This window comes from Cannabis sativa, unplaced genomic scaffold (assembly GCF_029168945.1).
Source record: "Cannabis sativa cultivar Pink pepper isolate KNU-18-1 unplaced genomic scaffold, ASM2916894v1 Contig3, whole genome shotgun sequence".
NCBI classification, from domain to species: Eukaryota; Viridiplantae; Streptophyta; class Magnoliopsida; order Rosales; family Cannabaceae; genus Cannabis; species Cannabis sativa.
The window spans coordinates 4,395,470-4,421,401 of NW_026870039.1; the positions used below are offsets into that span (position 1 = coordinate 4,395,470).

At 34.6% G+C, this 25,932-nt stretch overlaps 3 protein-coding genes across 4 annotated transcripts; 1 reads left to right on the plus strand and 2 right to left on the minus strand.

The window, feature by feature from the left end:
- The first annotated feature begins 120 nt into the window (after positions 1–120).
- Positions 121–925, plus strand: LOC133033242 (uncharacterized). Its single transcript, XM_061107914.1, has 2 exons — positions 121–681; positions 778–925. The coding sequence occupies exon 1, from the start codon at positions 169–171 to the stop codon at positions 667–669; it is 501 nt and encodes a 166-aa protein (XP_060963897.1). The 5' UTR covers positions 121–168; the 3' UTR covers positions 670–681; positions 778–925.
- An 8,209-nt stretch (positions 926–9,134) lies between these two features.
- LOC133033125 (uncharacterized) lies at positions 9,135–11,050 on the minus strand. The gene is made up of 2 exons (XM_061107733.1): positions 10,684–11,050; positions 9,135–9,178 (listed from the first exon to the last, which is right to left on the minus strand). Exons 1-2 carry the CDS (start codon positions 11,048–11,050, stop codon positions 9,135–9,137), a joined length of 411 nt encoding a protein of 136 aa, XP_060963716.1.
- A 10,326-nt stretch (positions 11,051–21,376) lies between these two features.
- LOC133033196 (uncharacterized) lies at positions 21,377–24,752 on the minus strand. 2 transcript variants are annotated; one of them, XM_061107832.1, is made up of 6 exons: positions 24,241–24,752; positions 22,900–23,099; positions 22,634–22,774; positions 22,455–22,535; positions 21,793–21,917; positions 21,377–21,680 (listed from the first exon to the last, which is right to left on the minus strand). In XM_061107832.1, exons 1-6 carry the CDS (start codon positions 24,461–24,463, stop codon positions 21,632–21,634), a joined length of 819 nt encoding a protein of 272 aa, XP_060963815.1. In that variant the 5' UTR covers positions 24,464–24,752; the 3' UTR covers positions 21,377–21,631. The 2 variants fall into 2 exon arrangements, with proteins under 2 accessions (XP_060963815.1, XP_060963814.1); XM_061107831.1 differs by having other exon boundaries at positions 21,377–21,917; positions 24,241–24,717.
- Between the last annotated feature and the right edge of the window lie 1,180 nt (positions 24,753–25,932).

Below are 25,932 nucleotides of genomic sequence, written 5' to 3' on the forward strand. Positions count from 1 at the left end.
CAGTGTGGTGTTGACCCACTTGCAGCGTCATAGGGTCCTCCTATTCCCCCGTTAGCTTCTATTCCCAACACCTTGGAGGCTCGCGATCCAGTATACCCTGCCATTTTGGCAAGGTTGGAGACTGTGGAGAGGGGGAAGGCCGCTCTGCTAAGAGGACAAACAGCGATTATGGATCAGTTGAAGACCATAATGACGCTCCTACAAGATCCTGGAAGGCCGGCAGCAGATTCACAGCCACAGCCACAGCCACACCCACACCCACAACCGGAAGAGGAGGCTCGGACACCGGAAGATGACTTCATTCTCCCAAATGATTACCAACCGGATGATGATGACATGTTCTGTACACCTGAGAAGACGAATATCACCAGCATCGGGGATACTCAGGATTCTGAGGTGCAGGTGTTAGAGACAGCTCCAGAAGTCATGGAGAACCGGAGGAAGAGAAGGCGGCCTAGGTGGTTCGCTGAGTACACTGAAATGAAGAAGAAGGCTAGGGCTACTTCGACACTCGTGAATGCGGACCCACTTAGAGTGGTTGATCGGAAGCTGCTCAAGACTTTTCACAATTGGGTACTCGGCCAGATTGGGAACAATTACCCGAGAGAGTGCTTCACCGGTCGATACCATTCGTCTTGGTTCCTCGAACTGCATACTCCGAAGTTTTAGCTTGGGAACGATGTAAGTTTTTAAGATTTTTTTACTGCTTTTTCTTTTATAGACTTTATCTAACTCTTTTTTATTTAATCTCTGACATATTTAATTTTCATGTTTTAGCATTTGGATGCGGCATTCCATTTGATGAGGAGGCGGCAACACTTTTATCCCGAGTCCTACCCGAGTAGATGTGTCATAATGCCGTGTATTTTCCCAGCAAGAGTTATTGCTCGGTAGGAAGCTGCGGGTGATGGGCAGGCTAACTATCAGTGGGACGAGAGCATATGAGATTTGATTCGAGGGGATGAAAGTCAATTCTTGGCCAGTTGGAAGAACAAGGAGAGAATATATATGGCCCTCCTCTTCGATGGAGCAAAGCATTGGGTGGCACTAGAGGTAGATCTGGATCATTGGTTGTTGAACATATTTGACTCGAGCCTCGGATCGATTTCCCCGAACGAATTGAACCGTCACCTGACAATGTGGGAAAAATTACTACCAAATTTGCTACTGCAGGCTGGCCCATTCGAGAGTCATGACATGATCCTCGTGCCTCAACTTACCGCCTCAGAGAGCCAGGTCAGAAATTTCACTTCAAAAGTCATGGATCGGGTCGTTGTTCCACAGACAAAGACAAGGTAACTTAATTACAATTGATTTTTTTCTTATTTAACTTGAATTTAATTTGCATACTTTTATTTATTTACTTTTTATTGTCTCATACAGCGGTAACTGCGGGATGTACGTGATAGAGCACATCGAGCATAGTATGCTGGAGACTACGTTTGATAATGTGCACGATGAGAATATGAAGAAATTTAGAGAGCGGTGGTGTGTAGATTTGTTTTACCAGAATTTAGCATGAACAAATGTGTTTTTTATTTGGTATTTATTAAGATAACAATGTAACTGGTTTGTTTTATTGGTATGTTTATGTTTTTTCAAGAGTTCATACAAATTTTACGCCTTTCTTTCATGCAACAAATTATAATAATTATGTAAACATAAAATATCACAAATTCTAATGTTTAAAATAGTCCAACATTAATTCAATAACAATACATAATAGTCCAACACATCACGATACAAATAAACTAAAATAACATTTTTAACCTCGGTAGTTGCAAGTGCTTCTGTTGTGCCCCTTGGCACCGCACATGCTACAATTTCGTGATTTGATAATCCTTTCACCGTTACAAGCAGTTCGGTTGTTCTTAATTCTTCCAACCTTTTGCTTCTTGGGTCGCCCTATGTAACGCCCTGACCCTCAGGAGCGCCACGTGTGTGCTTTTATAAACTTATTATTATTAATCTATAAATTTTAGAAAAGTGTGGTTTAATTTAAATCTTAATTAAATTCAACATAAAGACTTTCATTTTAAATAATGTCGTAATATAGGGATCCCCTGTTTATAAAATAAAAATATTCTTTTACAATAAATTACATTTCCAAACATAGAAAGGAATTTCGATCCTGCTTCCCAGAAGCCAAGACCCCAGGCTGATATGTACATTGCTGGAGACCTCTGACTCATGGCCGAACACAGCTTCCAACTTCCATACCTGCACCACGAAGCACCCGTGAGTCACAATGACTCAGCAAGAAAAGCTACTAAATAGACTTTATGGAAAGTGCAGGTAGATTTCATAATAATATAATATACATACCGGTAGGTCTTACATATGTCAATCTACATATACAAAAATAACATAATGCTTATGTAAGCAAATTTAATACATAATAAAGAATATTTATAGCTATTCATAATCAACCATCTCAGTGGTTTATTAAGTACCTTAATCACACATCATTATAAACACTCACTTTCAGTACTTCATAAATCACTCTAATTCATATATTACAGTAACCACATAATCTCAGTGCTTAATAAAGCACTCAAACACATAATCTTATTGTTTCATAAAGCACTCAATTCTTACATCCCTACAACATGTATTTTTTTTTACCCCCGACAGTTACAGAGACTAATTTCATAAATAATATAACGTTCATTCAATCATACCATAACACAATAATTTAGTTACAACTCATCACATAATAACACGCTTGATCGTTCCACAACTTCATAACCACATAATTTAGGTACTTCATAAAGTACCCCTACCACTCGTTAACCACGAGCTGTATATGTCACTATCGTTGTCCGATACAACAAACGATAAGTAAGAAACCTATCCGCGGTTTCAGGAGTAATTACTCATAACGGTAATAACCGTTTCTTTTACTCGATCATAATCGAGCCACAACGATAATAATCGTGTCATAATACTTCCCTCGATCATAATCGAGTCAAACGATAATAATCGTTTCATAATACTTCCCTCGATCATAATCGAGTCAAACGATAATAATCGTTTCCTATTATTTCCCTCGATCATAATCGAGTCACATCCAGTACATATCGTTAACCTCGATTAGGTTTAAGTCACAACAACGTTTAACAAGATTTCGATCTTAATCAAATCTGTAACAATCAAAACATTAATCTTTTACAGTATTTAATACTTTTCTTACCTTGGTTCAGAACTTAAGTATACGGGCCGTCCTGGGTGGAAAACAAGCTAGGCGATCCCAGTCCTATGTCACGACAAATCGAAACTTAATAAATACCTTAACTCGAAATTCTGGATTAAAACCTTAGTAAAAATCAAACATAACCTAACTTCCAACAACTCCAAAATAGATCAAGCATTCCATATTAAATTTAAAACAGACGATACACAACTTCCCGGGCCAAAAGCCGAACTCGAAGGAAACCCGGAAAAATTCCCCGCAAGCAACCTGCCGACCCGTTGCGGTGCACAGAACCAACCTGGCCGACCAGGCTCCGGCACTGCATTCCCTTGGGTTCTTTCCTTCAAATTCGACCCAAAACTCCTCCAAACCTAACCAAACTTTCCAGAGCAGTATAATATCATAAATATAGCATATCCCAAGCTGCAAATTACAGTAGTTCAATCTCTAGCTCAAATTCACATGCTCAAGTGAAGAAAACTAAGTTCCTTTAGCTTCCTCATTCACAAATCAATCCCAACAGCCATGAATTCAATTAAAACATACACAATTAGACTTAATTCAACTAGAATATCACACTCAAACCTCAACTAAATCTACAAACGAAAACTTACAAGAATTATCAAAACCTAGCCTTAGAACCTAGGATTTCACCAACAAAACATAAGGAGGAACTTACCTCAAGATCTAGGTTAGCTTGGGGATTAAGTTTAGCTCTGAAATAGAAGATTGCTGAAGAGAAATAGTCCCCCTAATGGCTGGTTCCAGCTGCTCGAAGGAAGAGGAGGAGGAAGAGCTTGAAAAAAAAAATGAAGTTACTTAACTCACAAGTAACTTAAATAGGAAGAGAAAAGTTTCTTTTCTTTGTTTTTTTTTTTTTTTTTTTTTTTTTTTAAAAAAAAGCTACAGCCCCCCTAAATAAAATAAAAGAGGTAACTAAAATTACCCTCAAAAACTAAATAATCTCCAAAATAACCTAGGGACATATTGGTAATTTTGCTAATTCTATTAAACCGACATTCTAATATTTCTAACCTAGTCCGAAATATTCCCAAAATAATTCTTCCATTAATGTCGTGACATTACTAACCACATCGCTAAATTTCCACAATTGCTAGGCCCGAAAATATTTTAATTCATTAAATAAATTCTCAATAATTATCCCACGTAAGATCATAATCTTACTTCGTTTCCAAAATAATTACATATTTAATAAAATATGTCTATTTAAATATTATTTATTTTCCGGGATATTACATATGGTATCTACGATACCCACATATTCTAATACAATCTCCGTAATTAATAAATTACGCTTTATTATTCATTAATTCATATTTCCATAATCAACTCATGATTAGTTTAAGTAGGATTATAATCCTACTCTAATACCCACTTAATAACATATTTAATAAAATATGGCCAAATAAATATCAATATAATTCTCGGGATATTACAATTATCCCCTCCTTATAGAAATTTCGTCCTCGAAATTTATTCAAACAACTCGAGACACAGCTCTCGCAACTGTGACTTCATCTTTCAAATTGCCTTTCAATCTTATTGTTCTTTCACAGCACTGGAACTAGTGTTATAGTTTTGGTTCCGCAGCACTTTCTCTTTTCTGTTCTAAAATCTGTCCCGATTGTTCCTCATATAACAAATCTGTTTGAAATTCAATATTCTCCCAGGTTTGTATATGGATTTCTTCCACTTTGTATTTCTAAAACCTTGAAGCATATGTTGTAAACTCTAAATAAAACAGGGAGTATGGCTAGCTAATAAGTTACCCGACCTTCCCTTTCTGAAAACTCAAACATACTGATTAACCTGGGACTTAACTCCCTTTTCTCACCAATTTCTGAATTATTTTTTTTTTTTTTTCATTGGAACCACCTGAAGAAAGATAAAATTCCCGGCTTGAAATTAATGTTTCTACACTTAAGATCAGCATAGTTCTTTCATCCATTATATAAGCAATATACAAACTTGAATCTTTAATCTGCATCAGTACCACATTAACAGTATTCTAATAACTGTTATTACATGAAAACTCATTTAAAACCTTCCATTCAGTATCCTTATCGGACTAATACACTAATTTTAATTTATATCATAAAATTTCCCTCTCACAAAATCAAAAGTCCTTTGCCAAGCCGGTTCCAAACCTTTCTTCGTACTTCTAAAGTTCAGAGTCAATCTGCTGGGCCATTTTAAATTATTTCCAGTAAATCAAGTTACAAGCTACGATGTGATATTAATAAGCTCTCTAACCACGAACTCAATCCCTGTTCTGGTTATATCTTTAACAACCTTTGGTGAGATCTTTTCTCTTTACAAACTTGTCCTAGACCTCTTCGATTTACATCATCTACTACTAATTTACTTCCTAGAGTGATAAGGAATCACACCGTTATAATCTTCAATCAACACTTACTATTGTCACTGCCTCCTAATTAATCTTTCCAAAAGATAAAGTATTTGAGGCTTCTATGATCTGTATAAATTTCACATTTTAACCATATAGAAAATGGTGCCCAACTTTCAGTGCATAACGATTATCGCCAATTCAATATCATGACTAAAATACCACTTCTTATATTCCTTCAATTGGTCTAAGTAATTAAGCAACAACTCTTCTAAGCTGTGTCAAAATACAATCTAATCCTTGTATAGAAGTATCACATCTAATCACTTTTCCCTCACTAACTAACAACATTAAAATTGGTATAAGGGTTAATCTATGTTTCAATTCTTTCAATTTGATTCCACTAAGGGCGTTGACAACCCCCAACAAATATTCTATAGTATCCTGTTAATTCTGGAAAATCTCTAACCTTCATTGTAAATTTAGGATCAGCAAAACTCACATTTCTTACATTTAGTATAAAACTTATGCTTCTAGGGACATTACAAAATCATCCAAGGGTGTCTCTCATTTGCCTCCCTTGGATCCAAAGAAATCATAATACCTTTAATGAAAACAATTACAAAGTCATTGGTACGAAAACTGCTTTAGGAACATCCTCCTTTGGAGTCTTTAAATGGTAATAACCAGATCGAAGACCGACCCTAGAGAAAAGTAATCCTTCCCTAAATTATTCAACATAACATCTGTCCTTATTAAAGGACACTTATGCTTCACAAATAAAACTGGTGTACTCCAGAATGAAATACTTAGATTAATAATTTCAAACCCAACCTTTCCTACAACTGAATCTTCACTCCTTTCAATTCTACAATTAACATTCAATCCAGAATCAATTTTTTTTTTCTGCTTAACCAAGAACCCTGGTGGCTCCTCTAAATGCATCTAGAAACCTTGAACCACAAGATTGTATCCCCACTTTTATTAATGTTCCCTTTATAGTATTGGCCATTAACTGAAAAGTTAATACATCCATCCCATAATAATCCCTTCAGCCTTAGACGCCGGGATCATTGGATTTTAGGACCTTTGAACCTTGCTCAAGAACACAAATGGGTCCTCACTTTTAAATTCAAGAGTTTGCCACCTTTCTTTTCAATCGATAGTTTTATTATACCTTGCAAATTAGTTCAACCCTAGTATAGTATTAGATTTCTCTAAATTCAGCACAACTGAAACAACAAACTATTTCCTTGCCCTCACGATCTGGGAAGGGTTCAGACCACATACTGGAAAATAACCAGTTTTCCAGTAAACGAAAAGGTACCAGAACTACTCAGTAACACACTATTAAATTTACACAAACTCTTAATCATTCTTCCATTCCCGCTACTGTAACCATGGGCAGTTTCTTTTCAAATGACCTACTACCCCACATTGAATGTAGGCTCTCATGTAGCGTTCATTTTACTGGTGTCCCTTGCATCTCAACCCTCTATATGGGTTTACAAATCTTTTGTTCCCACCATGTCGGAAACTTTGGTTACTTTAAATTCTCCCACTAGGACCCATAACTGGTGGGTTGGTAACTTTTTTTTTCTTTTATTTAAAAATCTTTAGGGTTAACACCTTTTACCCACTCCAACACTAGACATTTACTTTCATGAATCTCCTTTCATATTATGTCTTTCGTGATCTAGTTCTTGCACCCTTAGAAGTAAGGTTTAGCTCAACCACCTGAGCATAAAACCAGACAACTTCTAGTTGCTTCGCCATTATATCTACATTCTGAATGATATACTCTTTTCCACATTCAATTAGATTTAACCCTTCTAGCAGCCTTAGCAACTACTCCATCCAAAACGAAACTTTGCCAATCGGTCCAGCTTAGTGTCAGTTTCCATCACCGCGCTGCCCGGGACCAATTATGTAAATTCTACTACCTGGCCACTCAGGTAGTCTCTTGCCTCATAGCATTCATTTGCTCTCAGCCCTGAGGTAGTGGAAGATTAATACCCACACCACCTACCCCGAGCCTAACAGGCTCTAAATTTTACTTACTAGATCACCTCAGGTACACCTCCTAGTACATTTGTGATCATTCCTTTCTCATAGTTAAAATCTTTCTAACTAGAATTAATGCTAATAAGCATTACCGCGCATGCATAAACATAATTAACAACTTTATATCAAACTTCTCATGCTTCTCTAATAGCTTACACATTTAAAATAAGCATGCAATTCAAACAATCAACAATTACTGTATTAATCAATTATCAATTTACACTTACTAAGCCATGAGTCGAACGAATCTTCGCAGCCAATGTACATATCAAACCAGTCTTCAGGATCTTTAAACCTTGGTCGCTCTGATACCATGTTGTAACCCCCTGACCCTCAGGAACGCCACGTGTGTGCTTTTATAAACTTATTATTATTAATCTATAAATTTTAGAAAAGTGTGGTTTAATTTAAATCTTAATTAAATTCAACATAAAGACTTTCATTTTAAATAATGTCGTAATATAGGGATCCCCTGTTTATAAAATAAAAATATTCTTTTACAATAAATTACATTTCCAAACATAGAAAGGAATTTCGATCCTGCTTCCCAGAAGCCAAGACCCCAGGCTGATATGTACATTGCTGGAGACCTCTGACTCATGGCCGAACACAGCTTCCAACTTCCATACCTGCACCACGAAGCACCCGTGAGTCACAATGACTCAGCAAGAAAAGCTACTAAATAGACTTTATGGAAAGTGCAGGCAGATTTCATAATAATATAATATACATACCGATAGGTCTTACATATGTCAATCTACATATACAAAAATAACATAATGCTTATGTAAGCAAATTTAATACATAATAAAGAATATTTATAGCTATTCATAATCAACCATCTCAGTGGTTTATTAAGTACCTTAATCACACATCATTATAAACACTCACTTTCAGTACTTCATAAATCACTCTAATTCATATATTACAGTAACCACATAATCTCAGTGCTTAATGAAGCACTCAAACACATAATCTTATTGTTTCATAAAGCACTCAATTCTTACATCCCTACAACATGTATTTTTTTTTTACCCCCGACAGTTACAGAGACTAATTTCATAAATAATGTAACGTTCATTCAATCATACCATAACACAATAATTTAGTTACAACTCATCACATAATAACACGCTTGATCGTTCCACAACTTCATAACCACATAATTTAGGTACTTCATAAAGTACCCCTACCACTCGTTAACCACGAGCTGTATATGTCACTATCGTTGTCCGATACAACAAACGATAAGTAAGAAACCTATCCGCGGTTTCAGGAGTAATTACTCATAACGGTAATAACCGTTTCTTTTACTCGATCATAATCGAGCCACAACGATAATAATCGTGTCATAATACTTCCCTCGATCATAATCGAGTCAAACGATAATAATCGTTTCATAATACTTCCCTCGATCATAATCGAGTCAAACGATAATAATCGTTTCCTATTATTTCCCTCGATCATAATCGAGTCACATCCAGTACATATCGTTAACCTCGATTAGGATTAAGTCACAACAACGTTTAACAAGATTTCGATCTTAATCGAATCTGTAACAATCAAAACATTAATCTTTTACAGTATTTAATACTTTTCTTACCTTGGTTCAGAACTTAAGTGTACGGGCCGTCCTGGGTGGAAAACAAGCTAGGCGATCCCAGTCCTATGTCACGACAAATCGAAACTTAATAAATACCTTAACTCGAAATTCTGGATTAAAACCTTAGTAAAAATCAAACATAACCTAACTTCCAACAACTCCAAAATAGATCAAGCATTCCATATTAAATTTAAAACAGACGATACACAACTTCCCGGGCCAAAACTGAACCTGAAGGAAACCCGGAAAAATTCCCCTGCAAGCAACCGGTCGACCGGTTCTGGTACAGCAGAACCAACCGGTCGACCGGTTCTGGCAGACCAGATTCCCTTGGGTTCTTTCCTTCAAATTCGACCCAAAACTCCTCCAAACCTAACCAAACTTTCCAGAACAGTATAATATCATAAATATAGCATATCCCAAGCTGCAAATTACAGTAGTTCAATCTCTAGCTCAAATTCACATGCTCAAGTGAAGAAAACTAAGTTCCTTTAGCTTCCTCATTCACAAATCTATCCCAACAGCCATGAATTCAATTAAAACATACACACTTAGACTTAATTCAACTAGAATATCACACTCAAACCTCAACTAAATCTACAGCCCTGAAAACTTACAAAAATTATCAAAACCTAGCCTTAGAACTTAGGATTTCACCAACAAAACATAAGGAGGAACTTACCTCAAGATCTAGGTTAGCTTGGGGATTAAGTTTAGCTCTGAAATAGAAGATTGCTGAAGAGAAATAGTCCCCCTAATGGCTGGTTCCAGCTGCTCGAAGGAAGAGGAGGAGGAAGAGCTTGAAAAAAAATGAAGTTACTTAACTCACAAGTAACTTAAATAGGAAGAGAAAAGTTTCTTTTCTTTGTTTTTTTTTTTTTTTTTTTTTTTTTTAAAAAAGCTACAGCCCCCCTAAATAAAATAAAAGAGGTAACTAAAATTACCCTCAACAACTAAATAATCTCCAAAATAACCTAGGGACATATTGGTAATTTTGCTAATTCTATTAAACCGACATTCTAATATTTCTAACCTAGTCCGAAATATTCCCAAAATAATTCTTCCATTAATGTCGTGACATTACTAACCACATCGCTAAATTTCCACAATTGCTAGGCCCGAAAATATTTTATTTCATTAAATAAATTCTCAATAATTATCCCAAGTAAGATCATAATCTTACTTCGTTTCCAAAATAATTACATATTTAATAAAATATGTCTATTTAAATATTATTTATTTTCCGGGATATTACATATGGTATCTACGATACCCACATATTCCAATACAATCTCCGTAATTAATAAATTACGCTTTATTATTCATTAATTCATATTTCCCTAATCAACTCAGGATTAGTTTAAGTAGGATTATAATCCTACTCTAATACCCACTTAATCACATATTTAATAAAATATGGCCAAATAAATATCAATATAATTCTCGGGATATTACACCCTACTTGTTGCTTCTCAACAGGCACTCCAACTGTCATGTTCTTGATGTCATCAGGCAATTCCCGATCATCCTCGTCACCAACTGGCATAATTGTTCCTTCATATGTCCTCCTCCAATATTCAGTCGTGTAATATGGCGAGCATAGTGTGTACGCGCTAATACTTCGCTCCTGAGATGCAGCACATGCATGAGGACAAGGAAACTTCATGCACTGGAACAAGCCGCAAGTGCAAGTATGTTCCTGCAAGTTCACTACGCCACCGGTCATAACTGTTCCTCCACGGTGAACCTGCAACGTGTAAGGCCCGCATGATTCAACGTTCAAATACCGACCTTTTTCAAAATGCAATGTCAAGTCCTCCATTTCTGGTGCTAGGGGTTTTGTCCACTTGTCAGCTTTTTCTTTTCGTGAAGCAAACCACTTCTGGACTTTGGACCTCAGGAATGCTACAGCAGCAGTGATCGGGAAGCCTCATCCTTAGTTGTGTTGTTGAAGCTCTCAGCCCAGTTGCTCGTCATTACATTGTAACGTACCCCTAGAAAGTACGACCGGACCCATTTTTCAAATCCAATTTCCTCAAGATATTGTGCAACCGCTGGATTCATGGCCCGAATGTTCTCAAATTCTCTGTGAAACTCTGATCTTGAATACGTGTAGGCACACATGTACATGTGATTCGTGAAGACGTCAGTCTTGAACTTGTGGTTGACGTTCATAATAATGTGGTGGTAGCATGCACCGTGGTGTGCATTAGGGAACACGATATCTAAAGCACGAACAATGCTTTGATGCCTATCCGAAACAAAAGCTAAGTTCTCAACATCACCAATCGTTTCTTTCAATTTTCTCATAAAATAGGTCCAGGAATTATGGTTTTCACTGTCAACTATAGCAAAAGCTATCAGAAAGATATGACTCCCTGCATCCAAAGCCACTGCACACAGCATTTTCCCACCATACTTAGTCTTCAAGAAAGACCCATCAACGCATACAATAGGTCGACAAAACCTAAACCCCCGAATAGAAGTTCCCAGAGAGAAGAAACAATACTTGAAGCGACCATCTTCTACCACAAAATCCGTGATGGTACTTGGATTCCGCAACTGTAGCATGTGCAAGTAACTAGGTAATTTCGAGTACGAGTCTTCAGGTGTACCCCGAGCTAGGTGTAGTGCCTTCTCTCTGCACCTCCATGCCTTTTCGTAACTCATTTGGATCCCGTAATCCTTGTGCATACTTTTTCTTATATCAGAGGACAACTGATCCGAGCCGTCAGTTGCGAACTTATCCTTAATTAGATGGGCAACTATTACAGGTGATGCTTGACGATTATCTTTTCCTCGAAGATCAAGGGAACATATATGTACATTATGAAATGTAGTCACCTCAAACATGTTAGAAAGTACGTTCTTCTTCGCTCTTAATCTCCACCCACAATCTGTATCCTTACATGTGACGTACCAAATATCAGTACCGGACTTCCTAACGTAGTAGTCAAACCCTTTCTTCATTGCATACAGGCCAACAACCATCTTTAAATGTTCTTTGTCTCTAAAAAACTTTCCCACATGTAACTCCCCGCCTGGTGTGCCACCCGTTGATATATAATGACTATGATCCTCGATGTCTTCTCTTGTATACATTTTCTCCTTGAATTTACCGTAACTTGTCGAAGAAGAAAATGGATCGCTCCATCCAGTCACATTCGTACCTCGAGCATCAGTAAGACCACTAATATCATTGGTCTCTCTACCATTATTAGGACCTGTACTGTCTGTAGTTCCTCTAGCATGACTGGTTTCGCCTGGACGACTACTACTAGTACCAGGTGTTTGGTAATTTTCTCTACGGGGCATTCTTTTCCGTGTCGGTGGCCTCGGTGGTATTTGGTACGATAGTGGAGTCAAGTTCAAAGGTACAGCAGCAGGGGCCTCTGTACCTTGGTCGTCTCTTACGCCCTCATTGCCCTCAACATAACATTCAGGGTCTGGACCATTAAAAAAACCATCGATGAACGGCATTTGTGCTACAATATCAGCACTCGGCATCATATTGTTTAATTCAGGTAATACATCCGCCACCAACACCTCTGGATTTGTTTCTGGAACAAAACTCCCAACCTCGCTACGATTATCCTTAACAGAACTTGGTGTGGGACTAGGATCGACGCAAACATTCTTCTTTAACAAAGTCACAAACAAAGGAGTAAATTCATCTGGCTTCTTCGCAAGTGTAGATAAAAAGTACCTTGCACGCTTATCATTTCCAATAACTTCAGGGCGATACTCAAAGCCTTTCTTGTACTTGTAATGTACTTCCAATTTCAAGTCATACTCCACTTTGTCGACATCCAGTTCTTCGTACAAAACATCAACCAAACCTGAGTAGCTTAGGTTCGGATCAATGTCAAATGTCAAATTGTCACCCCGTTTATAAACCCAATCTCTACCATCAAACTCCCAAACACCATTATACATAACACACGCATTTACAGTTGAACCTGTCACATACATTTAAAAAAAATACAGTTATAATTTACAACAAAAATCTCACCGGAAAAAAATCTTAATTAATAATTATTACTAAAACCATAAAAAATAAAACAAAAATTAATAAAACAATAATTAATAAAATAAAAATTATTAATACTAATTAATAATTAATAATGATTAATAATTAATAATAATATTTCATAATTAATAATAATAATTCATAATTAATAATAATAATTCATAATTAATAATTAATCATAAAACAATTATTAATAAAAAAATTAATAAAACATTTGTTGATAAAACAAATAAAAAAATTAACAATTAATAATCCAATAATTTATTAAATTCATAACTCAATAATAAATAAAATAATTCTTAAAACATTAACTAAAATAAACATTAATAAATAATAAATAATAATAAACAAAAAAAAAACAAGTCGGGTCCGATGGGGGTCCGATTGGTCCGACCATCGGACCCACATGGTGGACCGTCGGACCATGTTCAAAAAAAAAAATTAAAAATAGACATAAGGCCCGATGGGGGTCCGACCATCGGACCCACTCGGGCCAGGATCAAAAAATAAAAAAAAACATAAAAAAAAAAGGAAAAATAGCCTCGGGTCCGATGGGGTCCGACCATCAGACCCTCTTGATGGACCATCGGACCCAGCGGGCCATTACCCCTGCCAACCAAATTTTTCCACACATCGGGCCCCCATCGGCCCAGCATCAGACCCCATCGGGCCCGACGGCAAAAAATGCAGAAAACCAGCAAAATTCCAGTTTTCACATGCAACAAACATTTTAACAGAAAAATACCCAAATAACAGCAACAATAGACAGATCAAGCAACAAAAATAACATTCTTAATTAAATATAACAACAACAAACAATATTTAAAAAAAAAATTAATTACTTACCCATTAATGGAGCTTGTAGTGTTCTAGGTTCTAACGTGGTGGATTAGTGTGGGGGATCCCTAGTGTGGTGCCTTGTAGTGTGGAAGGTTGTAGGTTTAGTGTATTACTGAGTGAAGAGAAGAAAAAAAAATTTGGTGGTAATGAAGGTAGGAGTTTGGGTGGAGAAGGCATTGATGAGAAGAGAGGATTGGGGTGGGTACATGTAATTAGGGGTATTATGGGGAAAACAAAAAAAAATGTCATATATAACAAATTATGTTAAGTATAAGTTTAGGGGAAAAATTATAAGGTAATGTAAGCATATTAATTCAAATTTCCCTTTTTTTTAATTATTTTAAACTCAATAAATAATAATTATTAATCAATTTAATATACATATATGTCTATAAAGTCGGTTTTTAAATATATATCTTTTCCATAAATTAAATTAGATTATAGAATTTTAGTAATTGGATAAATTTTATTTTTGTGTGATTAAATTTATATATAAAATAGAATTAGGGGAAAAAAAATATAATAATTGATAAATCTATAGGAAACTCATCAAATTTAAAATTGTTGTCATCTATGTATCTCACTTGTCACTATATTTAAAGTTATCATCACTGTATCTCACTTGTAATCGTTACTATCTTGAAAAAAATATAACTATTGATATGTTGAGATTTTATGCCCTAAATAAAATCTATTTCAATATAACCTGATTTGTTATCAATTGAAGATTAAAAGTCATTTATGTTTACATGTAGTTTTCATGTTTATAGTTTAATGTATACAATTTCTGTTAAGTCCAGAACATATAGTTATTTACAATTACAGTGATGTCAACACAGTGGAAGGTGATTGTGATTATATGCTTCAAAAGATAATGTCCCATGATTCATTAGTGCACTAGATTTACACTGATGTGATAGTCAGCGATAACGCTTACTTACACCTTGGATAAGTGTTCTGTTCTTTCCAGTACATTAGTAAATTATGCTAGTATCAGATATATGGAGTATACATTGGGCTGGGATCGATATTGATCTTGGTAAAGATATTATAATCTTACCGTTGTATCTTTCTAAGTCAATATCACTGATTGATCTTAGATCAAAATATCTTAATCCTGACATGGTTAGGTTCGATCTCAAGATTGTTATTTGTGTTTTTTAAGTTGTTAATTGTAATACCCAAAATTCGGCTACCATTTTAATGGAGGACACATGTCCATTTAAGGGGAAGATAGATCGATGCGTGTAACGGTAATCACATTTAATGGAGTAACTCATTAGATGCGGAAGTGACAGAGTATATTGGTAACTTGCTGACTATAAAGTCTTACACGAGATAAAGATATACAAACTGTTGCCTCATGTGTTAACCAGGAACCATACGACATTGGATGCGCAAGGCGAGACATCAACTCTATTACACCTGGGAAGACGAAAGCAAGGTATAATGACTATGAAAACACTTAGCGTATAATATGCAAACTACGTATAACAGTTGGGTGAACCCAAATAACTAATAGCGAGGTGCCTATCTCGCTATAGGAGGGCATGCTCCTGTTACTTTCACCAATCATTTTCACACCTTTCAGTGAGACTTATAGTCTTGACAAGTCAGAAGCTGACATTCGAATGATGGCCGCTGAAGTACTCTTTTTGTCGTAAAGAACTGTGACTGTCAAAATGAAGTGTTATGCCTTCAAGCAAAGAAACAACGAGGTGCACGTCATCAACCTCAAAAAGATGGGAGAAAAAGCTCCAACTCGTTATCAAGGTCATTGGGTTTATATTGTAAACACTTGTATTATCCTAATACTTGTCCAAAGGGCCAATACAACTGACTCATGGACCAGGGATTATTAATGCCCGAACCACGTAAAAGTTATTTGTCTATTATTTGCTATTTTATTTCTTTCTTAAGCTCGGGTTTATTAGTTTTTGAAAGTCTCGGTAAACAACTATATATAAGGATATATAGTATCATAAATAACAACGATTAAATAGTTTAACAAGCCAATAAATAGAAAAATTAAAGAGAAAATAGAATTGGTTTTTTCTCAACCCTATTCTCTCTCTCTCTCTCTCTTCTCACATGCCCACACTACTCAAAGTATGTGTGAGATCAAAAACCTTAATCTCATTACAGTGTCTCATGAATTGAATACATACTGTAATACCCAAATATGTTCATCCTATAAGATTTAATAGCCCACTCTATTCTTGAGTGTTGAGGCTAACTTGGAAGATCAAGGTTTGGATTCTTCAATCAAGTTCTTGGATTGGATGTTTGATTGTTATACAAAAAGAATAAAGGATACACTGATAGGTATCAAGCGGTAATTAATTTTCTTTCAGTAGTTTAGATTTAATCTATGTACATTATGTTAAGATCCTTGGACTTATAGTTCATATTAGATAAAAATTGTTTTATCAAAATTTTGCTTTTGCTTTTATAACTCTAATATAGACCATAAAAACCAACACCTAGCGCACTAGACCATTTGTCAACCTGGCCACTGAGCACTCATTCCTGAGATCTCGTTATGATACTTCCAAGGTTCGTGAACTTGAGGACGAGGTCTCTTACCCTATTTTTGACCAATATGGATCCATTGGTTGAATCAAATTCGACATTTGAGCAATTGAAAGCAATGCTCCAGGTTAATTGTCAACCTGGGTGCTAGGCCCTGTTTCCAGGAGCTCATGCTTGTAGTTTTCACCCTGAGTTTGCTTGAATCTTTATTATTTCTGATGAAGAAAAAAAATGCCTAAAACACTTCTTCGTGAACTTGATTAGAAATAGCCCGGGTTGACGATATGTTAACTTGGGCGTTGGGACATTGCCAGGTGTTAACCTGGGCGTTTGGCCCAATTTCAGGTGTCAACTTGGGCGCTGGGCCTAGTACCAGGTGTCAACCTAGGCGTTGGGTCCTAGTTATGGCCCTTCAAATGTAGTGTTTGGTCCCTAGAAATAGTCGAATCTTAATCTTTTCTAAAAGCAAAGAAGATGCTCATGTTGACAAAATGTCAACCTGGGCATTGGGCCTTACTTTTGGCACCCTGGAAGTGTTGTTTCTTCCTTGAAAGTACTTATTTCCTCCTTTTTGATAAGAAGATGAAGATGCAAAAGTCGAATCATTAATTTGATACTTGGAAGGCACCCAGATTGAAAAATTATCAACTTGGGCGCTAGGTTCTCGAGCACCGGGTGCTCAAAAATTAACTTACTTTGAATTTGATTCTAATGCCTCAAATATGTTTATGGTGTGTGTAGTTGATGTCCTTATGCAAATTTTAACCCATTTGCACTAAGACAGTCCCAGAAACTGAAACCCTAGTTGGAATGTCAACTTGGGCATTGGGTGAAACTCTAGGTGCCCAGGTTAGTTTTTGGGTTGCAGGTTTGTGTAGTTTTAGCTCCTGGGGCTTGGATTGGGTTGCTTCATGTCTTAATGGTATAGAATAATCAAAGATAATGAGTTGGATTCAAGTTATTAAAGTCCAAACTTCAATCCCGGAGCTCTCGAAGTCAATATGGGCGCAGGGCTAGGGTTCTCTCCCAGGTCAACTGCTATGATTCAGGTCTACTCAACTCTGTGTCATCCTTCTTGCCATGTGTCAAACATTGATGTCCATGTCACCATGGAAAGTTTCCGAGTTAACATCATCGGTAGTAGTCATGGCAATAATAATGTCTTAAAATTGTTGTAAGTACTGCTACTGAAAATAAAAGTGCAATGATATTACCGAATGAAATTTCTAGGTTGAGTCGCAGACTAGGTCGCTCTCTTTTAGACATTCGTGACACTGCCCAAGAATGAGATTGAACTGATAGGAGAATGACATCATTTTCATACCTAAAAAACAAACACAATTTCCTCAAAAATAAAAAACAAAGAACTCCATCTGTGATATCATATTTTGAGGGTGTATTCAACGGTTCTCTACAGTTCAATGGGGATCTAATACAGTATGCAAGTGGCCTGTTTTATCTTGGAGGCAACTGGAAGTGTTTTAAAATTATAATAATCATACAAATCATCAGACAGACCATTCAAAATAAAATTCTTAAAAGAAAATTATTCTCTACTCAAGAGTCCCTTTCCTTAACCTGCGATTCATGTTTCTCGAGTTCATCCTTTTTCTCTGCAGGAGGTGGAGTCTCAGACACAACTGATTTCAAAATAGTCAATACAAACGCAACCTTTTTCATAGTGGAAAAAAAATAATATCTTCTGTCTTCAATGCTTAAAATGCAAACCCTCAAAACGAAAAAATACTTGTTCATTTCAGCAATAGAACCAAAAAAAATCAACGGCAGTAGTCATGGCAGTAATAACATCTTCAAATTGTTGTAAACGCTGCTACTGAAAATAAAAGAGTAACAATATTACTGAAATAAAATTTCTCGGTTGAGTCGCAGATTAGGTAGCTCTCTTTAAGACGTTCGCAATACTATTCATGAATGTGCAAGCAATTGAAAAATTATCGGTTGTTCCCAAGATAAAACAACACAATTGTATACTATATCACATTCCAAGTAATATGTTAAGAAACATTAAATATACTCTCAAAATATAATATTGCAGATAGAGTATACGACTGCATTATATAGATATAAATGGATTGAAAAAAAAATTATTATTCTATTTTAATTAAATATATTTCTCAAATAAATAAAATAATAAAATTAATTGTGTGTCCTTATTCATGTAGGACTCTCTCCACACCACACATACATTAGTACACTTTTATATTTTGCTAAAAATTCATTTACTTTATAAAAAGTTTCAAGAGTTAATAAATTGAGAAATGCTAAGTGGAAGGTGATAATATATTACTTTTAATATTAAATTTTATATATTTTAATTTAAGAAATAACATAAAAATCACTAATTAATTATAAAATATTATATCAGTGCAAACTAATGTTATAGGTGCATTTAACATATGTCCACACCTCTCAAAAAAAAAAAAACATGTCCTAACCACTACATATTAATTATATATAATAATTTAAATAGTTATGATAACGATGAAAATGTAGATACACTATATTTTTTACCTGATAAAAGTTAAGATAACAACGGTAACAAAATGTAGATGCAATTTAAATTAACCCCTGCAAAAAAAATCTCTTGTCCCGTGTCTTTCTTGTCCCCATTAATTATTATAAAACACATTATTTATATCTAATTTACATATATTAATTTGTTTTAATTTAATTTAGAGTTTGTTAATAAATTTATTATATGTTAAATAAGTATAAATGATATGTACCAAAATAATTGGTAGGACAAGAAAAGTACACCAATTTAGAGATAACACATTTTCTTTCTTTTGGTGGAGCTCCTATACTCATTTAAACCATTTAGGTAGTATTTATTTTTGAGAAATAAAAATATAGGAATATAAATGTGAATAAGAATATGAATAAGAATAGAATGTAATAAAATTTAAAATGCATACAAAATTAATAAAAAATTATGAAATTTTTTCTCATCATGCATTTGAATAGTTTTGCCTTCTATTTCAAAATAGAATAGTCATTCCACCAAAATGATAGAAAAATTATTTCATTGGAATGACATTCAATATTTTAATACGCAACCAAACAAAGAAATAAAATAAAAATTATTTATTTTCTATTTCATTACCTTCAACTAAACACCACCTTAGGTTTTATCTTATTCTTATTTTAGCTTTAGAGTGTTGGTTCCTGCCATGCAAAGCTCACTCATATACTGTATCAGATCTCAAATAATATGTACAGAATCATCAAATACACTTTCAATATATAATATCGCACATGGAGGCTTTTATTTTTAGTTTTTGAGAATTGTATTTATTTTTTTAGTATGAAAAAGATGTAATTCTCATATCAGTTCAATCACATTATATAGAAATTAATGGATTAAAAAAATAAATATTTAGTTTTAATTAAACACATTTCTCAAATAAATAAAATAATAAAATCAAGTGTGTGTTCTCACTAGGGATGGAGATTGAGTGGGTAATGAGCGGGGAATGCACTCCTAACTCCGTCCCCGCTCCCCATTTATGTGCCTATCCCCGCCCCCACCCCACTTAATCCCTAATGAGTTTGGGGACCCATTGAGTAAATTAAAAAATGATAATAATAAAATAATATAAAGTAATTCAAAATAAAGTTAAAGAGTTTTTGAATTTGAAATAAATATTCTATCTAATTTATAATTTATATTATAAAAATTGTAAAGACAAATAAATCAGAAACATAATCAATTATATATATTCATACTAAGTTTGTAAGTAGTAATAAATTTAAAAAGATATTAAAATTTAAAATATTTATTATAATAGTAATAAGAAAGATAAATAATTAACTTTGTAGTCAATAATTTTAATATAATTATAGGAATAAATATTTAAAAAATTATATGAAAATTATATTAGGGTCAAATATAAGGTGGGTAGTATCACCCTTGACTCTAACCCAAACTTACTTCGTCTAGGTAAAATTGTCCTCCACCTCGCTCCATAATCCACCAGAGCGGGTATTCCCCGCCCCATTCGGAGTGGATATCCACGGGTACCCATTCCCGCGGGTCAAATTTTTATCTCTAGTCCTCACTCATGTTGAACTCTCTCCATGTCACACACACTAGTACGACCATATTTTGTCAAAAATTCACTATGTAAAAAATTCCAACACTTTATAAGTTGAGAAATGCTAAGTGGCAAGTGGTGATATATTATTTTAATATTAGTTTCTATACATTTTAATTCAATAAATAACATGACTAACTAATGACAAAACGTTGTATTAGTGTCAACTAATATTATAAGTACATTTGTAATTATAAAACATAGTCTAGTATTTCACACCAAAAAAAAATTTCAAGTTCAAATCTCGTAACGTAATATTAAAATATATATATATATTATAGGTGCATTTATCATGTGTCCTAACCACTACATATTAATTATATATAATAATTTAAATAGTATAATAATATTCATTTATCTTATTATTATTTTAGCTTAGAGTGTTGGTTCCTAGCATGCAAAACTAAACGCTGGTTGCAAGTCTAGTGGGGTACTGGCTACCATGGTGATGATGGTAGGTACAGAATTTGATCCCCTACTTTAATTGACCAATAATACCTGTGTTGATATGCATCCTCTTGAGTTGAGACTTTTTTGTTTTTTTTTTTTTTGTTTTGGTACGGTCACCAACTATATTGTTATAATCTAATTAGTGGTTTGAGCAATATCTTATAAAGTGGAGACTACAAAATGTCCAAAATAAACATGGTGCGGAATAATGACACCAACGCAAGTGTTAAATTAACTGTGTAAATCATGTTCGATATATATAAATATCAAATTTAAATCCCCCACTTCAATTTCGACCAAGATACATGAAAGAGAATTAGGCCTGTGTTGAGTGCAAAATGGGGCACTAAACATGGAGAAGCAACATTGTGCCTAGCTAAGTTAATTATGGGGCGGCACTGTTGCTCACTGGCTACAGCTGCAGCGAAACATCGGTTTACACCACTCCTGAGGGCAGTCGCAGAACAAGCTGTCCTCCAAAAACGCTGCAAGAACAGACAACAGTAATGAGTTGAAACGATACATCTTCCAGAAAACACATGAAGGTTGGCCAAAGATGAATGTTTAGACCAAATTCTGATAGCTGCAGTAACTAACCTCTTCACATAGTAATAACAGAAATCGGCCAAGATGAAAGTTTGAACAATTTCTGAGATAAGAACCATAGAGGGCCACAGTCCGTATCCTAGAGCTACGAGCAACTGGCCTCGGGTATCTAAAACCTGTTTCATATTATGGAAAGAATGCTGTTACAGAATCCAATCTTACAACAAACCCAAAAAGTGGATTATGATGTATAGAGATATCTTCAATATTATTATACCATTAGTTGTGATAAGCAGGAAACTTCAGAAATTTAAATAGCAATTAATTTCATTATTAGCATCAACATCAAGCTGGTTGTGTAAAGATGCTTCAATTATTGCAACTCATTCATCACCAAAAATGTCACTCCCACCATAAATAAGCAGTATGGCAGTAGAGCTACTTTATCATGAAGTTTTATCTTTTTAACCTTTCAGGAAATTTATATGTAATTATAGCTGTTGCTAGGGACCATCTAATCCTGAATTTGTAATCATTATTTATCACCTTAGATGCGAAATCAACTTATCTAGATCATTCAATGAGTGTCCTAGACACCAAATATAAAAGATAATATTCAGAACGTGCAACAGTATGGTCACTTGTATACTATACTAACAAGAAACAACCTAACATAAAAGTAGAATGCACACAATAAACACGAGAAATCGAACCTGGAGAACCCAATGGGCACAGCTGAGAAACCTCGCAATACCCAGTGCAAATACATAATGAGCCGTGAATGGTTCAACGATCTGGAAAAAAGCAAAAAAAAAAAAAAGAATATAAAATTATTTCTTTCCATTTGACAATTCAGATCAAACATTTTCTTTTTCTTTCAGTAAAATCATGCCTTTGTGTTCTGCATGACCCGCAACTGTGGCAACACTGAAACAGCTTCAAGATACACACAGAAAGCCCAGAAAATCCTGTTCAACAAATGATGAGAGGTTGATGGGTGAATGAGCAAAGCTAATACAGCACAGGGCACCACCTGCATCCAAACAGCAAATAAGCATATTACATCAAACAACCTCACGTTGTTCCAAAAGACTAAGCGAAATCCCAGTGCTGCAGTAACCAAGGTGGATCTTTTAAACAAGAGATGGAAATACTCACCACATAATAAATTGCAAAGTTGTCTTTATCCTCCATGTAACTAGATTTCAATTTAAAACGGATCATGAAAATAACCCACAGGGTCGTTCCCAGGGTTGCTAGATCAAGTAGTGTGTGTATATCATATTCCATCACAAAACTACAGTACAATCTAACAGCTAAAAAGATTGCTGTTAGTTCTTGGGACTTCAATGATAGCCCTGCACATGATCCAAAGAAGATCTTTCAACTGTGCACTATGTAAGGTGTAGGAAACAAATATTTGCAGCAACATATAACTCTTACAAAGTCAATTACTGGTAGACGTGTCATTTTGCAGTTTCAAATAAGAGATCTAAAGCCATTACTTATATAAAGAGGCATAAAACCAAAATTGAACTTGATGATAAATATCATACTCAACCAATCCAAATGATCAAATATGTGCAATCCACAAAACAAGACAAAAAAAAGAATCTCATGGCCCAATACAATGATAAAAACAAATAGGAAACAGATATCTAACGTAAAGTTATTTCATTAAGCTCTATTATGCTGAAAGCCAAATAATTACCAAACTCAGACAATAAATCTTCAATTCAAAAGTTACAATGGGGTCACTTTTCTTAGCATCATTATTTATTAAGCACAATACTCCTTGAACTCTGAAATTCAAGTATCCAAGAGAAGTATACGGAAAAGAAGGTATTAATACCAGATAGCTACAAACATCCATGTAACAAGATAAAAAGTTTTAGTACTTAACGAACAAAGAGTGGGAATTCACTTGAAGAATACTCCCTCTCTCTCGCTTTCTTGGTAGTAAATATAATATGGGGCAAAGTCCTATAACATCACACAGCGAGACTCTAACACCTCTGATACTTAGTGAATTTAAGTTGAATACTTTCATCAAATGCAGTACAGCAAATAATACTATGATATGTGTGATAAATCATCCTAATTATCAAAGTTGGAGTGCCTTTTATCAACAATATCCAAATCTAATAGTATAGAGAGGACAGAGAAAACAAAAGTACCTAAAAAATCTAACAAGAAAAGGGTTCTTTGTTCTAATGATTTCTGAAATAATAAAAATTAAAATTTTAAACTATTGATAAAAATAGTGAAAATAAATTACTGATAAAGAAAGCAAATCTAAAATTTCATCTCGATATAATCGAATGAATCCCAATTCACCCAAGAAAAAAAAAGATTTTTTAGGGATAGTCACCGAATTAAAATCATAATCGTTAAAGACCAAAAGTTTACTTCCCCTAAATCCTGACGAACGATTTTCACCAAGCGGAAACCTATTCGAGTAAACAAAAGCATGCAAAAGAATGGTCAAAAAAGTTATACCAGCACAAGTCTTCTCCTTCATAAGCTTATAGATGAGCACAGAAATCCCAATGGAGTGCACAGCCTCCGCAGCAACAAAGAGGTTATCGTGATCGTGAACGATAAATCGGAGCAAAACCAGAGCAGTCATACCCGAAATCACAGCCAAAAAGGCCTTCACTTTGGGGGGCTGCCGCCTCACCCATGTGGAAACTGCGTGGATCGGTCTCTTGGGAGCCCTCATGAGGTTATTTTTCTCGGAGTATTTTGATTTTCCTAGAAAATTTCTGAATAGAAAGGGAAAAGAAAGAGAGACAGGGACAATATGGGAAAAAAATAATAAAAAAAAAATTAGATGAAGCGGATGACGGGTGAGGACTACCTAAGAGATATAATAATAATAATAATGAAGGGAGAGAAAATCGAAATAGAGAGATTTTTGGGTCCAAAATGGTCAACCTAATGCATTTCAACTTTCAAACAAATTAGAGGCATTCCCTTCCTTATATAGCTCTAAAATGTTATATATTTAGTATCTATATTGGACTTCTTTTGAAATGGATGATGAAGAAAATTTTGGATAATTTTTCTTTCCAATTATATAATTTTGTTTTTTTTACTCAAATTTATAATATGTGTGATATTAATTAAGTCAGTGTTTTCTAATAATGTTAAGTAATAAGTCGTGAAGAAAATGAAGAATAGGGAAAGTGTTCCATTTCTTATCCATTCATTCTTGTGTTTACTTATTTAAGAATTAAGACTATAAAAATTAATCACACAATACCATTTTATTCTATCACACTCACATTCCTTTTTTTTTTTTTTTTTTGAGATGTCCTCTTTATCCTTTTTTTTTCACTTTTTCTTTTAATCTTTCCACTTTCAACTACTAAAAGTGAAAAGGATTTCTTTTTTGAGAATTTTATATTTCTCACATTACTTATTATATTATTTTTGATTAATTATATTATATTATAGTATATAATTTATAACATTTTTAAATTCTACCTATATCACTCCATTTTAAAAAAATTTAAATATGAAATATTATTATTCCATTCAATTTATTATTATTAAAAGAATTTTTATATACTATTTTTTAACTTTTTTTTTAAATTTACAGTTTGGGTTGCTTTAGTGGTTATGTGAGTTGTTATGTGGATTTAAGTTACGCTTAAAAATATACAAAAAAAAAAAAAAAGTGAAATGTAAAAATAAAAAACCTCTTATTATTATTGAAATAGAGTTTTATTACAAGAAAACAACAAAAGAGGGGAAGACAATTCTACACTAATTAAGGAAGAAGCACAATCAGGAAAGTCCCCATACCAAATTTGGTTACAGCCATTGACCACAACTAAATTGGTCAAACAATGAGCAACAGAATTACATAACTTTTTAACATGAATAAAGGAAATGAAATAAAAGGAACCAGCCAGACAAGACACTTCATCAAGCAACGCACTCCAATAAATGGCTATAAAAGCGAGCTGCTGCAAATAGTTAATAGCTCGTTGGTTGTCGGACTGAAGAATTGTAGCTTGAAGATGTAACCGGGAAGCTAGTTGAATACCTATTTGGATAGCAATGCACTCAGCTAGCTCCACAAAGAAATGACCTTTGCGACTTTGGATTTCGGCTGCAATAACATGGCCCAGGTGGTCTCGAATTGTAGCTCCCAGCCCATAGACCTCGCCCTTGGTAAGAATA

Coding starts and splice junctions, on each gene's coding strand:
- LOC133033242 (XM_061107914.1), top strand. CDS start 169: ATGGATCAGTTGAAGACCATAATGACGCTCCTACAAGATCCTGGAAGG.
- LOC133033125 (XM_061107733.1), bottom strand. CDS start 11,050: ATGGAGGACTTGACATTGCATTTTGAAAAAGGTCGGTATTTGAACGTT. Junction 9,179..10,683: donor TGAGAAGCAACAAGTAGGGT/GTAATATCCCGA, acceptor TGATTGTTACAG/ATTCGATTAAGATCGAAATC.
- LOC133033196 (XM_061107831.1), bottom strand. CDS start 24,463: ATGAGGGCTCCCAAGAGACCGATCCACGCAGTTTCCACATGGGTGAGG. Junction 22,775..22,899: donor ACTTTGCAATTTATTATGTG/GTGAGTATTTCC, acceptor GTTTGGATGCAG/GTGGTGCCCTGTGCTGTATT. Junction 21,918..22,454: donor GTGCCCATTGGGTTCTCCAG/GTTCGATTTCTC, acceptor AATATGAAACAG/GTTTTAGATACCCGAGGCCA.